This window comes from Haliotis cracherodii, unplaced genomic scaffold (assembly GCF_022045235.1).
Source record: "Haliotis cracherodii isolate W230 unplaced genomic scaffold, xgHalCrac1.p SCAF_3, whole genome shotgun sequence".
In the NCBI taxonomy this organism is placed as follows: Eukaryota; Metazoa; Mollusca; class Gastropoda; order Lepetellida; family Haliotidae; genus Haliotis; species Haliotis cracherodii.
Window position 1 is genome coordinate 72,171,469 of NW_027266286.1, and position 16,156 is coordinate 72,187,624.

The following is a 16,156-nucleotide window of genomic DNA, read 5'->3' on the forward strand; positions in this document are numbered from 1 at the left end:
AAACAACAGAGTTGAAAGATCGTAAATTTCGTGGTTTATGCTGACAGCTTGAAATGTTTATGTACGACAGTATATTTTTCAAGAATTTAATTTAAATAAGTCTTGTGTACATTGATCAATCGGAAGGGGTGCTAATTGGCATTGTTCACTAGCCAATGTATTAGCAAATATCCCCGTGGCCGCTTATTAGAGCGGCGCGATTATTACGTCGAATACGGTGCAATATGCTTGACGCTACGTTAAGCCCCGCTCTACTTTACCAGTTTGTACCGTTACGTGGGTAGGAACTGTCTCTGTCTCTGTCTCCGGGCGGTCGGGTAGCCTTGTGGTCAAAGCGTTCGCTCGTCACGCCGAAGACCCGGGTGCGATTCCTCACATGGGTAAAATAAGAGAAGCCCATGCATTTCTGGTGTCCCCCGCCGTGATATTGCTGGAATATTGTTTAAATCGGCGTTAAACCATACTCACTCACAATTGCAAAAACGACGTGCGGGACGTTTCTGGACATGCTATTCCATCACTGTCTTGTGCAAATACATCACTTTTAATGGATATCTATGAGAACGGTAGTTGCAGCATGATATATACGTTTCTTAAGCATGGTCCGTGTGTAATTTGACGTGTCAGTTTTTCAGTGGGACCTGAATATCTAACCTAAATTGAGGTGAGGTGAAATGGGGTTTAACGTCGCGTCCAAGAGTATTGCTCTTATACAGCGACGTGCATGCACGTGTGTGTGTGTGTGTGGCTGCTTGTACTAGACCGGACTGATGCCGATTTATAGTGCTAGCTTACTGAGATACCATGCCGCAAGTTTAACATGAATACCCAACTCAGACTCAGTATACTGACTCCGAGCCGACCAGTCCTTGTTTTAGCCCCTTAATGCCAAGCGCCAGACAGGGTAACAACAGTTTTGGTATGACGCGGCCGGGGACCAAACTCCGGACCTTCCGTTCTCCGGGCGGACGCTCTACCACTAGACCACGGAGGCGGTCTAACCTAAATTGATGAGAGACATGGAATAATTTGAACTGTTCATAGTTGAATACTATTTTGAACACGTTTCTATTTTGAAAACCGCATAAGGTGTACTTATAAAAACATGCCTTTGTTACATGAAGTATCGACAATACATCCTCATTCACCTGATGAAGGAGTAAGCGTATACTCCCTTGTGTTCCTATAACATAGAAGTCGACCTCCATAAAGTCTAGGTGTTGGGTGTTTTAGTGTTGTGTCTGAGGGTTTAATGCTTGTCACAGACAGCTGTGGGTGATGAAGATGACAAGCTGAATACATGTAGCTACTGGACCCTGGGACAATTGATTACTGATCAATTCCGGTGACATTATTTACACTGTATCCGATGTAGTCTCGTTAAACCCACTACAGCGATGTGCGTCAGAGGCAACAGCTTGGTGGTGTATGGACGTGCAAGTCCTTGAAGAAGGTGGGTTTTGCTGCGCCACCTGGTGTTAGGGATGATCTGATGAAACAGAGCTAGCCGCTCCCCGTCCTCCCTCATCGACCCCCTGGGGTGGAGACATGACGTCGTCATGTAGATGGGAGGCACTGCTGTGGTAAATGCCATATAGATGGAATAAAGGGTTGTGGTATGCCATGTAGATGGAATACAGGGATGTGGTATGTCATGTAGATGGAATAAAGGGTTGTGGTATATGTAATGTGTATGGAATATGGGGAAATTCTTTCGGGTATATTTCAACATGAAACTGCTCACTAGACTTAATGAGTCTATATCAACATGGAGACACTCAAGGCTATAGAATCCAGTAAATCAAAACAGACATATATTTATGTATATATATATATATATATTTATTTCTTTATTTTATGATTTGGAGTCAATTTACAGATCTCTGTAAAACAATGAGAATTTCATTTGGAGATATAATCAACAACAGGCATATGTACCATTAATTTGGCCCTTGCAGATATTCCCACAACCAGAAAATGGTCAACAAAAATAGTTCTCTGTCTTTGTCTAAGAGATATAAATATTTACACTGACTAGGTTTTCCGACAGCATGGCCGGGACCCCCTGCAGAGACCCCAAGTCCAGCTATGCAAGGGGAACTTGGAGTTACAGTTATTTATATATGCATATTCCCTCAAGGGCCCCTCACATTGACGGGGTATCTAACCGTCTACCCCTTCAAATCACAGATTCATACTATGTACAAACACATTCAAAAATAAAATTATCAAATTTGGTTTCCATGGAAACAGGCCCTAATACTTGCTTCCATTACTAGCACATTGTGACTGCGACGCTCCGTCACAAGTAAACAAAACAAATGCTTCATTCATTGAAGAAATGAATGAGAATGAAATGAAACTAAAAACGTAATATTTGCCATGATTAACGATTTAAAAAAAATGAAAATGTGGATGCAGTTTGTTCATAACATTCTTACCACAATGTGAGTATTTCTACATAACTAGGATGCATGCATGGGTAAAAAGAGGGCGATGATGCTTTCTAAAACGCCAATGACAGTGTAACATGAGCGATGTTTAGTAAGGAGAATATGACTGATCAACAATAAACCTGGTTGTCTCCCTTCCTTCCACTCTCATGGAAGGAGGCTCCCAGATACTGTTGACTTTACGACCAATCAAAACAATTCCATACTATGTATGTAGCATAAATTGCAAACATTTATGTTTGAACTGTTTGGATTTCTTAAATAAATATGTGTTAATAAGTGGACAATTTTGAAAGTATTGAATCTACCTTTTTAAAAGGAACAGATCTTTTTTCCAAATATCTTCTAAATGCCACTAAAACATTCTAGTATATTCTGACATCGTGAATGCCCACAGAATCACAGTTCATAGCATAGTACTGGTTCATTAAATAATTGACAATGAAGTGTATGAATACATAACATTCATTAGATGCCATCATTTTGGTCCTCAAGGATAAACGAGCCCGCCACCATTATGAGACAAATTGTGTATGTATACTGTACATACATCGTCCTTGGCAGTAATCAAGTACTGCAGTCATTACGAAAGTTGTTATTAGGCAGTCTCCATCTCGGCGGTCAGATTGCCCCTGGGCTCGATGGACCGAAGGTCAACCGGAGCTACTGCGATATCAGGGTGCATTATGGCCTGGTAGTCTTCCTCATACGTTTCATTAGCTCGGCTAATGCTGGACCGAGGCAGGGAGAGAACGGGCAGGTCTGGACTCTGTGAAGCCTCAACCTCGACTTCCTCTTGGCGTGTGTAGTCCCCCTCGGGAGAGGCATTGTTGATGGCTGGCTTGTTGGTCTCACCGTGTTCTTCCTCTGCCCGATGTCCGGAGTAGCACCATGAGCGGTCCCACGGATAAAAGGCACGGACATCCTCGCTCAACATTTCTTCTTGATCATCTTTCACAGATAACAGCATTCGCGATTTCACTGTTGGGAGAAAAATAGAATTATAGAGATTGCTTAAGATTCCAACACAAGAGGCTAAGCCTTATGCTAGATACAAGACTATTAGTATTGAAACTGTTAGTATTGTAGGGTCATATGTTCTCGGACATGTTTACAGACATAACCTTCAAAATTAATATTCAAGAAAAATTTGGCAACAATAATAACACACCTGCCATAGGAATTATCTTTTTGTTAATCATAATTTTAAGCTTTGGTATATTTTATATATGATCAATCACCTATGAAACAAGTATATCGTTTCCTAGTGTCTGATGAACACATGACCCAATGCTGAGGAAAGACAAGATTGAGGAGGAGCACATAAAACTAACAGTTGATATTTACCATCACCAAATCAACCTGTACATCTTCCACCAAAAAATTCAGTGGGAGATAAGATGGATGCAGACGTAAAACCGGAGGGCATCTAAATCATACCACTCAAAAGATGTTAATAAACACACAATTTTTTCAATTGACTATAATTAATCTGTTATGGTACGACAGATTAAACAGTCACATCGGATGTGCTTAGCTTCTTTTTAGTAGTATATAAATGTTTATTCAATGATTTTTAGCAATTTCCTTTTACCGAAATGTTTATTAGAAGGTCCAGATGAGGCAATCAATGTTGACGTTACGAATGGTATGCCTTACTGATTTATCATTGCCACACAACACTGAACCATCTTTTTCCGACTGATGACAATTTACAAGGGGTAATCAATTTTAGGACTTTGAGGTTTTTAGAAATGATCCATTTCTTATCTCCCATCATGACAAATGCGTCACACATGCAGAATAACTCACTATTGGGTGTGGCATAGTCGCCATTGACCTTGGCATTGCCAATACTCGGCCCATGGTCAGGTGTCGGGCGGATGTGATCTGGTTTTTGCAGGAAAACGGGACTGACTGCCCGAGGCCCCGGAGAATAACCAATGTTGAGAGAAGTGGGAGACCAGCTGCCCAGGAAAACAGCAAAGCACAAAACAAGGACCTGCAGCAGACAAGATGGCCGACAGTCAGATACTTGTGTCTGCTTGCAACTTAATTTCCTGGTGTAGTTCCTTACATTAATGATTTCCAAGAAAATTTGGATGAAAACTTTTGGTAAAGGTATGAATTATTAGAAAATGACCACGCTTGTGTAGTTTGAGTTTTGAATTTGGACTGATTGTCCCATTTGTCTGATAATGGCTGCAGCTCCCTTGTAACATGTCCCATCACCATAATGAACCAACACAATCACATTCTGTTACCTGCAAAAGCCTCCAATAGAACACAGTCCTAGCTTTACCTATTCTAGCAGCAGTAACTCTTTATAATGGCATTATGTCTGATAAGTCGGACATGTTGTCAGACTGATGATTTGACATTTTTCTAGTCAAAACTTTCAAATCAAATTTCAAAAGACTTTACAATACAAAAAGATTTTCTTCTTCAATAAAACCCAAAATAACATTTTTTATTACTGTGTTCAGTTACTCTGCTGGAAAGAAACATTTGATTGGTTGATTCATATATACCATGTTTGCAGGGAGCAAAGCCCACCATTGGACAAATAGGATGGAATTCACCTTGTACCCAAAATATTCACATTAACTAGAAATATCACCATGGGAACTCTAGAACTAAAACATACTATTAAAAAGTCAAAATTACATTAATATATGACAATTATGGACATAAATTCTTCATATCTATGAGTTGCCATGGTAATATTTCGCAGATTTCCTTATATCTGTTGTTAGATATAAGAACTCTGCTTTTCAAACATGTCAATCTAGAGAGAAATGTAAATTTTACAGAATGTAACTTTGTAAAATTTAATGTGCATTTAAAAGAAATTGTGCATAAGTTTTCAGTCCAAAAGGACAACAGTGCAGTGTGAGATTATGATACAATAAGTTGATTCATAGTTCATTTAGCGAAATTTCAAGATAGGTCCTAAAACAAACTCATCACATGAAATCCGGTTATGTCTTCTATGACAGGAATGGTTGAGGCAAGTGGAGAAGGGAGGTAACTCTTACTAACCATGAGAACAGTTCCTGTCTGTGTTGCAGATGCTGCTGATGGGCGTGGCATCTTAGAAACAAGTGCTTGTAACTTGTGCAGCTGACCCAGGAGCGACCTGGAAGATAAACAATATATATAAAATACCTGCCATTAATCAACAAAAGAAAAATCAGGCAATGATGAAACCAAAGCAGAATTGTGCAAAATAAACAAAAAGGTATCATTTTCGTAAAGTTTTGCAAATAACATCTTGCAAATTAGTTTTTAATTCCACTGAAAATGAAGAAACCAAACACCTTTCCTTCCAGTTAGCAAAATCCATCACTCGCTTGTGTAGCAGTACACATATGCAGCCATTCAGCACAAATCTATTCATTCAACACATAGTACACGTCTCGCCATTCAACACATTATACGTATGTCCTAGCCATTCAACACATTATGCGTATGTCCTAGCCATTCAACCTAGTGCATATATCCAGCCAGTCACCACAATGCAGTACAAACTTCTATACATTATACAACAACTTACCTGTTGTTATTCTCTAGTGAATCAACCTTTTTCCGCAGGTCAGTATTTTCCTGGTTAAACGATTCAACCCTGTGAAAAAGAAATATGTTTATGAATCACCACAAACGTTACAAACATACAAGTAAGTGTTTCTGTTTCAACATTGGCAAATCTTGCCAAAGTATCGATCTTGGTATACACGATTGTCAGAGTTTCAAAGTAATTGCTTCTATTTCAAATCCTTCTTTCTCTGGCTTAAGTGACAAAACTTGAGCAGATTTGTTAATAATTCCATTTTATAAATACAAAAAATACAACGAATGAAAACCTTCAAACAAACCTTTTTTCTAATGCTTCTAAGTATTCCTTCTTTTTTCTTCTGCTTTCCTGGGCTGAGATCTGGGAAAAGAGTTATCAATGAAAACATCATTTTGTTAAAAAACCATATATCCAAAACCATGGAAACAAAGAATAATGAAAGTGTAAGACGGAGCTGCTTGCAATCAGCATTAGGTCAGCTGTACACAGCTGCTCATAGATAATCAAGTCTAGGCCAGGCACACAGCATGACCATTTTGTTTCTTTGTTGTTTGACACCACATTCAGCAATATTTCAGCTATATGATAGTGGCCTGCAAATAATCGAGTCAATTAATTTGAAGGTGGTATCAAACAGATTGATTACAATTTCTAAAATTAACCTGATAGTTTAATTATTTTAATCCTTTGCTTTCCAGAGAGACATTTAATAATTTTAGCAAAGATGTACCTTATTTTTTATTTTTCGACGGATTTTCTTCAGATTCTTTTCCTCTTGTTTTGTGAGTGGCAGTTTACCAGGAATAGGGTAACCCTCTGAAACGAGGGTGCGTTTCTCCTCCTCAGAGAGGATCAATACTCCCGACTGAGGTATCTGAAATAATATATGCTTTGTCAACAACAATGTTTAACAAAAGAACTTATTTCCAAGATATTACTCATGATTTGAATTGATACTTGAAACATCATCATTCTAAAGTAACATTATGTTTAGAGTATACTTGAATTCTTTTTAATGGCGAAATTGTATGACCATGCATTACAACAACAAAATACTGATGGAAATAAATAAAGTAAAAGCAAAAACCCCAAAAATTCTTCATCAAAGCATAAATCATTAAATATTTTTGTTAAATTAAATATTTAAACAATGTCTGACAATTTTTACCATAAACAATATTGATAATTAAAATTGAGAGGCATGCATTACAAAGGTCAAAGACGAAAGGTGGATACTGTTAAGTTAAACTGTGAACTAAGATGCATGTATGCAAATAAATAGCAGTTGTTCGCAGGAAGGTAGTACATTCTCTACATTATCAGGGCAGTACTCTCATGCTGTCAGGAATTCATTCACATGCAAATGGCATTAGTTGATGCATAGTATGGGGCAATTTGCAACAATGCATGTGTTATACAGACGGATCACGGAGTGAGTGAGGGAGTGGGATTTACTCCACTTTTAGCAATATTCCAGCCACATCATGGCGGCGGGCACTGGAATCGAACCAGGTCTCCAGCATCACAAGCCAATGCTGTAACCACTAGGTTACTCAAGAATCTATTATGCAATATTATCATCAGCGAAAAAATAAGTAGCAAGGATTTCATGCCTTCAACATTCAAAATGTCCGACGTTATGATAAAGATCACTCATGGGAGTTTGGGGAGGGAAGCGGTGCTATTTATTTGCTGCATGTACACTTAGCTTACAGTAACTTACTGGATTTACAAAGAGAGGCTGTGACAGCGCCTTGGCTGAGGTGACGTGATGCGTCTGGCGGGATGAGCTGATCCCGCGGATGGGGCTAGAGGGCGCTGATCGCTGGGGACTCTGGCTGCCTTCGCTGTCACTGCTAGCACTACTTGGGGGTGTTGGGGGGAGAATAATCTGCTCCATTGTTACTGTAACAACATCAACTACATGAATTATAGCATTATCAACTACAACAATTATCGCAACATTAACATCCGGAATATGATTATCAACATATTCAACATCATTGTATTTCAATATTGACTAAAAACAATAGCTACTAATATTAAAAATCTATATTCATACAAATTTGACTTACAATAAATATATAATAATAAATTTCCAATCAACTGATCATAATAACTATAAATAATAAATTTTCAATTTCAGGTATCATTATTAACACTCGTCACATATAAATATTGACTAACCATAACAGCTATCAATATTTACTGATTATTTCAGATATGAATATTGACCAATCAGATCAAAGGATCCCATTAGCTCCATAAACTGCTCCCCTAGTCTTTGTTTTCTCCATTTCATAAATGACAGAAAACCAAGTCAACATCAAGCACCATCCATGTTACACAGAACTTTTATGATGCCTACCAGTTTGCTCGGAGATGTCGAACGTGTCGGGCGGCTCCTGCTTGACTGTGATCTGTGGAAACACAGGCTGATCAGGGGCGATGGTGGACGTTGGCGTGGCCAGGACAATGGTTGGCTGCTTGGTAAAGGAGGTGGTTGTGCATGTGTTAGGGGCTGACGTAAGTAAGGGGTCATTGTCCATGCTTTCTTGTTTAACAATCACAGATGGACTGCCAGCGCTGCCGAAGGACTTCTGTGAAAGGTCAAGGGCATTTGGGGAACCCATGAAGTCGGAATCAATGTCTGAAAAAAAAGGATAAATGTTTATAGCGAGTGAGTTTTTATGCCACTTTTGGGATTAATTCAGCTATATTAAGGCTGGAAACAACCAGCATGGGGTTTATAAATTTTACCCATGTGGGGAATCAAACCCATTTTGATTGTATTTTGTGCCAATGTGTTAACCACTAGACTACCCCACCACCCTTAAATATTAATATACTTTTTCATTTGAAACAGGTGCATATTGCATATTAAACAGGATCATAATGTAAAAATTTGAAGAAAAACCCCCGTAAAAGGCAACTATGCTCATCGTAGGAGGCGACTAACTGGTTCAGGCGACTAACTGGGGGTTAATGGGGACCTGTTCTGCCTCGTACAGGCTGCGACATTAACAAGCTTTTTCAATAGCACCCATGTTGAGAATCAAACGTGTAGTCACATGACAAGCGAGTGCTGTAACCAGTTAACTACCCACACCCCAGGACTTAATCTCCACACCTGCTTGTGACAACTGTGTCATAGCAATGTGAGATATGGCAGTCCGGCTAGAATAGCTAGGTCACAGAATGCTTTAATACCAGCTGTTATTTCTTGTAACATTCACAGAAGTTATATACATTTTCCCAGAGAAGTCCTTGAAACCAACACCAAGACAAAATAATTTAAATGGATTTATTAATTAATTTATTTCTTCTGATTATGAATTTTGTGACAGATTGGAATTTAATACCATAGTAATCTAATTTATTTTTTAATGTTTTTTATAAAGTAATTAATAGTCATATTCTAAAGTCAAACATCTGTTAGTAAAATATACCCAATGAAACATTAAATTAAACACGATTCATTAATTATCTCCAATTAGGCGTCTATATCTATTCATGAAAGCTAAAAGCAGTTGTTAGGTACATACAATCAGCAAACAAACATGGCAGCCACCGCCGCCACCTGTTGCATCCCAACCTCACCTACACAACTTGTACGGGGGTGGGGAAAGATTAAACTGTATATCTGTGATAAATGTGACATAAAATTAGCAGAATAGAAACACACATACATTTCTTGCGGATATAGGTGCAGCATGTTGTATTGTTATACTGAATCACTCACGGATCTTTTGAATTGACCGATTCTAACATTTCCGCCACTTGTCATTTATTACATTACCAGATAGAAATAACTGGTCAGAAATACTTTGGTAACATATAAATACATATATTACACCCAGTAATCTTTATATATATGAAGGAATTTCCAAATTAGACAGGACCACATATGCATCAAGGCTTCATGCCTTCAATAACTAGCTTGTATTGTTATTACCTTATCCATCTGTTCAAAATCAATACTACCAATCAATGGGCTCTATACATCTATCTCCCACAGTCCAGTACTACACACCACTCAACTGTTCATAGGGATACAAACCTACTGTACACTGCTACAAACAGTAATCCTTCTAACAGTATTCCTGTTATATCACCAGTGTTAAACATTGGCACTAGTCCTATAGTCCAAATTGCCCAATAGTTAAGGTATCATAAGAACTAGTAGAAATGTGCCATTTTTAAGGGTTTTGATATATGTTTTATTATAAGGAATCGTGGACTAAAACTGTAAGATGTGTTGACCCTGACTGCAAACAATCAATCCCACTAGGTCCTCTTCAGTTACAGTGAGTGAGTGAGTCTGAACATTATTTCAGTTATATCAAGGCGTGTCAAGTGATTCACCTAGTAACATAATCAAGTTGAACAGGATTTGAACCCATGATCAGAGTTTTTTGACAAGAATAAGGGATGCAACTCTGTAAAATGAATTCTGACACTGATGACTAGGCCACTGTGACTCTGTGAATAGTTCATCCCTCTGGAAAGCTGGGCAGTATATGACAACACCCAGTGTCAGCTACAGGTAAAGTGCTAGTATTGTTTGAGTAAACTGATCTTCTAACTTGCAGGAAGCCATTTAAATCAATAACGATAAACACTGTACACAGCTGTCACTTAATACAGATTATAGCGTGTAATTAAAGATTTTTATCCACTGCTAACTGCATCCTGTCTAACATTGATAATCAAAAATTGCTGACCATGAGAATTTTCACTTAAACATTCAGGTAGAGCCATATGTTGAATATTGAATGTTTGCAGATGTTATTTAGATTCAACGACATTTTTACATTCACACTTGTAGATAGGAAATTGGAATCGGCACCATGTGTACTGTCTGCAACAATGGCATACTATATGGAGGAAATTCACAAGACAAATGTCATCAAATCTTCAGAATATTTGGAAATGTGGGACTGTGAGAATAGTGAGTGAGTGAGTGAGTATGGATTTATGCCACTTTTAGCAATAAAGGACTAAATATTTTACGTAGAAATTGAGGGAAGGAAATAGTCCTCATCACAGGTATATTGTTCCACAGGAACCAATACTCCTGGGCCCACTTGCACAAAGCGACTTTTAGCGCTAAGATGATCGTAACTCCAATACTTTAGCATAGGCTTACAATAGTCTTAGCGTTAAGATCGCTTTGTGCAAGTGGGCCCTGGTACTTGATTCCTTCAGAACAAATGTTCAAGGGGAACATATTTACTGTCACATATACACTTTATGTAACTGCTGGTGCATATTGATTTTATCACATGCCCTAGATAGGGTAATGAGTAAAACACATATGTAACAGACATGAAGGCAACACTTGACAGAACAATGTCATTTTCATGAAAATATAATATATATACATTCACAAAAATGTCATATCTTGAAGGAGGAATGAGGTTAAAGTTCCTGTCTTGAAGTTGTGCCAATAATTAGAGTATTTCTCCTCTAGTTTGGGGTCTTCTTCCTTCTCGCAATCCTCATCTCTGTTTATTCTGACTCAATACACAATCTGTGTCTAGGTGAGAAAGCTAACAGGTCCTGTATTTGACGAAGTTGGATTACCCAGTCCATGTTACACCACAAACACTTAGCCCCGTATTATTCCAAGTCTGCTGTCTTCCGCACTAGACAATGCGGACATCATGTCTTACTGAGGCCAGGCCATTACCAACATTCAAATCACTCAAACCTGTTGACTCTGGAAATAGAATCAACAGATTCTCTCCATTTTTTCCATACCTATATTCTGTCCCCTTTGTCACAATAGGTAATTTCATTACATTTCTGCTGTGAATTAGTTCCCCTTAACAATTCCTATCATCATATCTAACGGCCGAGTGCACACCTTCAATCTTAGCAAGTCCGAGCGGTGATCCTGGAGATTGGTCATTCAGGGAGTAGCTGTGTTCGGACTTGATGCACGGGGGTTGGGCGGCATCGGTGATCATCTTGTCATTAAGTACTGGGTCGTCAAAGAAAGAGCTGAGCCAATCATTGTCCATGTAGTTGTCTGGGGCCTGGAACAAACATACAACATGTACATAAATGTGCAACATTAGCAATATTACACCAGGCCAATTTCTTTTTGTTTTTCTTTACAATACTTTCTTTGTCACTGTGCCAAAAGGAAGGTTACATCTGTCAGGGCTTATTTAGGAATTCTCTTCTTTTCTAAAGTTCTTGATAAAAATAAAAGCATAAACAAATAAAACAAAAATATGTTCAAAATTAGCATTTTTTAGTGACACAGCATATTCACTTGCTTTAATTCTATCTTTGATGGGATGACTCAAGTGTAACACAAGAACCTAAATAGGTCTGCCGAAAATAGACAGTATCAGCAAAACAGAACAAACCCACAGTATCAGTAAAACAGAACAAACCCACAGTATCAGTAAAACAGAATAACCCCATAGTATAAATAGAACAAAATAAGTGAGTGAGGGCGGGAGCTTAACAACGTTTAGAACAGTATACCACAGTATACCACAGCATGAGAGGTCGATATGAGTGAGAAAAGCCTGAACAACAAAGTAGACACACAATATCAGTACACAAACTGAGCGAGTGAGTTGGGTTTCAATGCCACTACGAACATTATTCTAGTTGTATCACAGCATGTCAGCTTAATGTGGGAAAAAGGCCAGTGTAACAAAATGAACCTATAGTATAAGTACAAATGCAATTCAGAATACATCCGTACCATTCTGTAATTATTACTTTTATATTCCCAAACATCACCAGTTAAATTCATTGTTGACGTTACAAACTGAAATAACCACAAAGTCTTCATCACATTGACAAAGCGATTTTCCCTCAAAAACACCTTATCAGGAGTGGTGTACAAGTTTGAGTTTCTAAAATGCACATAACAACGAGCTTGGGTTTCTCCTATGCACCCATGGTGTTTTCAATTCCCCATCAACATGCAGCCCTGGTGTCACCGTGACCTCGTCCTCTAGCATCACACTGACACACATGCCCTCCAGCATCTGTTGACTTTTTCAGCCAATTCTTAAACTTTTAAAATGTTCCCAAATCCCGAGCCTGGTTATAGAATGCAAACAATGGCAGAGTGTTTGACTATTGTTTATGGCCCTCTGGGACCGGACTAGTGACAGTGGTATGTTGCACATTGTGAGACACTTGCAACTTTGTTGGACAGGAAAAAGGTTTCCTTCCAACTCTACAGCAGGCGGAGACCACTTGAGGCGGAAATGAGTTTCCTTGCTATTTGCATGTCTCGAGTTCCATGTTACATATGTCAGATGTAGGGCAAGTCATGCTCGATGGATGTGTGAGCGGGGGAGTGAGTGACCTGGGTTTAATGCCGCTTACGAAACAGGTTTTCATTTCTACATGTCTGTCAGTTTAATGTGTGAGAAAAGTCTAAGTGATTCACAGACCTACCAACGAAAACCAGACTATGGAATATGTACTCACTTTAAATAGAAACAGCTACACAAATTACAAACAAGACACATTCAAGTGTGCTTCGTAATGATTAAAACCGGCCATTTCATTGGAATCAAACAAAGTAAATCATGCAGATCACAACAAACTGAGTGTGTAACTGCTCCGACTACGAGTTTGAATCCTGACATTGTGGATCATTGCCCTTGCAACAAACCACTGCTTTGGCACACCAAAACCACATCATATGGATGGAAAATTGGCATTCCGACACACTCCATGCCCTGCCCACTAAACCACACACTGCGCCACGCCACACCATGCCACGCACACACACATCACACACCTTTTTTTTTTACTATAAACATAGAAACTTGACAACATAGACCCCTGAAGTATCTGCTTCCCAATTGAAAGTTTCTGGGAGACTAGCATCTGCTGCAAAGGCTCTTCACCTCTAACCAGATCTCAAGTTTCAAGTCAGATTTTGTCACGACAGAAGCAGGAAACAAATGAAAAAGTGTACGACAAAGCGTGTGTATGTTTCTCCATGTGTGTTGGTAGGTAAAAGCTTTTGACTGGGTCAGGTTCTCGACATTGTGAGTCAGCGCTAATGATCAATGGCAGTAGGGCCAGCCCTCAGATGTTTGTTGGTGAACTTGTTGCAAGTTTGTTTCCTTGAGAAACGATCGTTGTTGCGCTAAGATTGCTTTGTGGACCAGGGCTCTGGAGCCTGGTAATAATGAAGATGTTATATTGAGATCTTAGTGCTGCGACTGTCGTAAGTCAGTGTTAAAGCATGGGAGTTACGATCATCTTAGCGTTAAGATCACTCTTTGGGACATGGCCGACCCTACAAAGAATTTGTAATGCTAGTACTACCATTGGTCAAAGTGAATGTAAGGGAGTTCAGACATTCATAGCACTTACATATTTACAACTGTCTTAGCACTAAAATCCCACTGTGGAATGAGACCCTGACAGTGAGAATTTTGTAGGAAACGGGTTTGCAATCATGTAGGATCGACAATTAAGAAAAAAAAATGGAGGGTTAATCATTGACGTAGGGAATGAAACCAGAGCACATGGCGAAATTAGCAAACACTTTAACCGCTAGACTAAACTTTCTCCTTATACATAGCCAGGTCAAGCAAACACATCCATGATTAACCATACATGTGCAAACTAAGACTTTGTCAATGGATTCAAAGTAAACAGGCAAAGTAAACATTATATCGATCACAATTAACAGGCATAAAAACGCTTCCTTTGAAATTGCTTAAATTAACAATATGTCCATGTATATCTTTTATTTAATATCAACCTCATAAATTTCACAGAGGGTTTAATGTTTAAAAAGCAGGCATAACAAGACTCAGATAGCAGTTCAAATGAAGTCATTCTACACGGTAAATACTGAAATTACACAGACATGACTGTTGTTACACTATCGATTGCTTCCAGGCATGGAGACGCTGTGTTTTCACTATATAAGGTCACTACATAGTGTTGATTTAACCTCCTAAGGATTAAACTTGATATTAAACCATGAAATGTGTTGGCAAAGCTGTTTATCCACCTCTCATGCCGCATGTTATTGATGTTTACCAATGGGGATTGTGGGTCACCATCAGTTCCCTGTCCTCTTCACTGAGGGCGGTCGGGTAGCCTAGTGGTAAAAGCGTTGGCTCATCATGCCGAAGACCTGGGTTCAATTCCCATCATGGGTACAATGTGTGAAACCCGTTCCTGGTGTCCCTTGCCGTGATATTACTGGAAAATTGCTAAAAAATTGCATAAAACCAAACTCACTCACTCACTCACTCCTCAATGCTGGCAACAACGGCCACAAAGGATTGAGTGGCTACAAGGTGTGACCGACCCTGTTGCTATCAACAATTAGTGTGCCTTGTCCAGATTAGTTACCATGGTTACAGGCCAGTTCAGTCCCCCTATTATTACTTATCTTCAAAAAGAAGCAAACTGGATCACTTTAGCGAAAAAGACTAAATGAAATAATTGTAATGAGTGGTGTGGTTTTACGCCCCTTTTAGCAATATTCCCACAAAATCATGGCGGGGGGACACCAGAAATGGGCTTCACACATTGTCACCATGTAGGGAAGCGAACCTGGATCTTTGGCATGATAAGCAAATGCAGAAAACTGCTGGTGCTAAATTCGGCATTACTCAATCAAGCAATTTAGTCGGTTTCAAATATCCTCAACATTCGCTAAGGACCACAATAGTCATTCATCTGCAGTCATACATGGTCCTTTGGGTAGTATAAATGAATAATGAACACTTTTTGAATATTTTTAATAAAACACTATTTTAATGAGTAATGAATAATACAACATTAAAACATGACTAAAAACTAGTCACTTGTCTTTGTTTCAACATATACAGTTAACAGAAATTATTACTTAACGCAAAGCAGCCTTTCGTATTTTTAACATAATTATTATGTTAAATAATAACCAAACTAACGCTAATGCTAGTGTTTTGATTCCGGTCCCTCACCCAACTATACTACTCAAAATCTGCTAAGGACCACAATTTTGACTGAAGATGACTCTTTTGATCCTTAGCAATGTTGAGTAGTATATATCTTGGTGCAGTATTAAGTAATATCTGAATATACAACAATGGTTATGTACCATGAGTCAACAGTATCCCTTGTTGTCTAACTG

General features: G+C 38.7%; 1 protein-coding gene across 3 annotated transcripts in view; it reads right to left on the bottom strand.

The window, feature by feature from the left end:
* Nucleotides 1-1,841: 1,841 nt before the first annotated feature.
* The window catches only part of LOC139473618 (cyclic AMP-responsive element-binding protein 3-like protein 1), a 34,363-nt gene continuing 20,048 nt past the window's right edge, over nucleotides 1,842-16,156 (bottom strand). Inside the window, exons 2-10 of one of the 3 annotated variants that reach the window (XM_071256290.1) lie at nucleotides 11,897-12,068; nucleotides 8,396-8,677; nucleotides 7,760-7,947; nucleotides 6,758-6,901; nucleotides 6,329-6,387; nucleotides 6,010-6,078; nucleotides 5,496-5,592; nucleotides 4,266-4,455; nucleotides 1,842-3,434 (exon numbers count right to left, since the gene is read on the bottom strand). In XM_071256290.1, coding sequence (XP_071112391.1) covers nucleotides 3,052-3,434; nucleotides 4,266-4,455; nucleotides 5,496-5,592; nucleotides 6,010-6,078; nucleotides 6,329-6,387; nucleotides 6,758-6,901; nucleotides 7,760-7,947; nucleotides 8,396-8,677; nucleotides 11,897-12,068 — 1,584 coding nt within the window. In that variant the 3' untranslated portion in view covers nucleotides 1,842-3,051. Of the gene's footprint in view, nucleotides 3,435-4,265; nucleotides 4,456-5,495; nucleotides 5,593-6,009; nucleotides 6,079-6,328; nucleotides 6,388-6,757; nucleotides 6,902-7,750; nucleotides 7,948-8,395; nucleotides 8,678-11,896; nucleotides 12,069-16,156 lie in introns of all 3 variants that reach the window. The other 2 variants (XM_071256289.1, XM_071256291.1) reach the window with 2 other exon arrangements.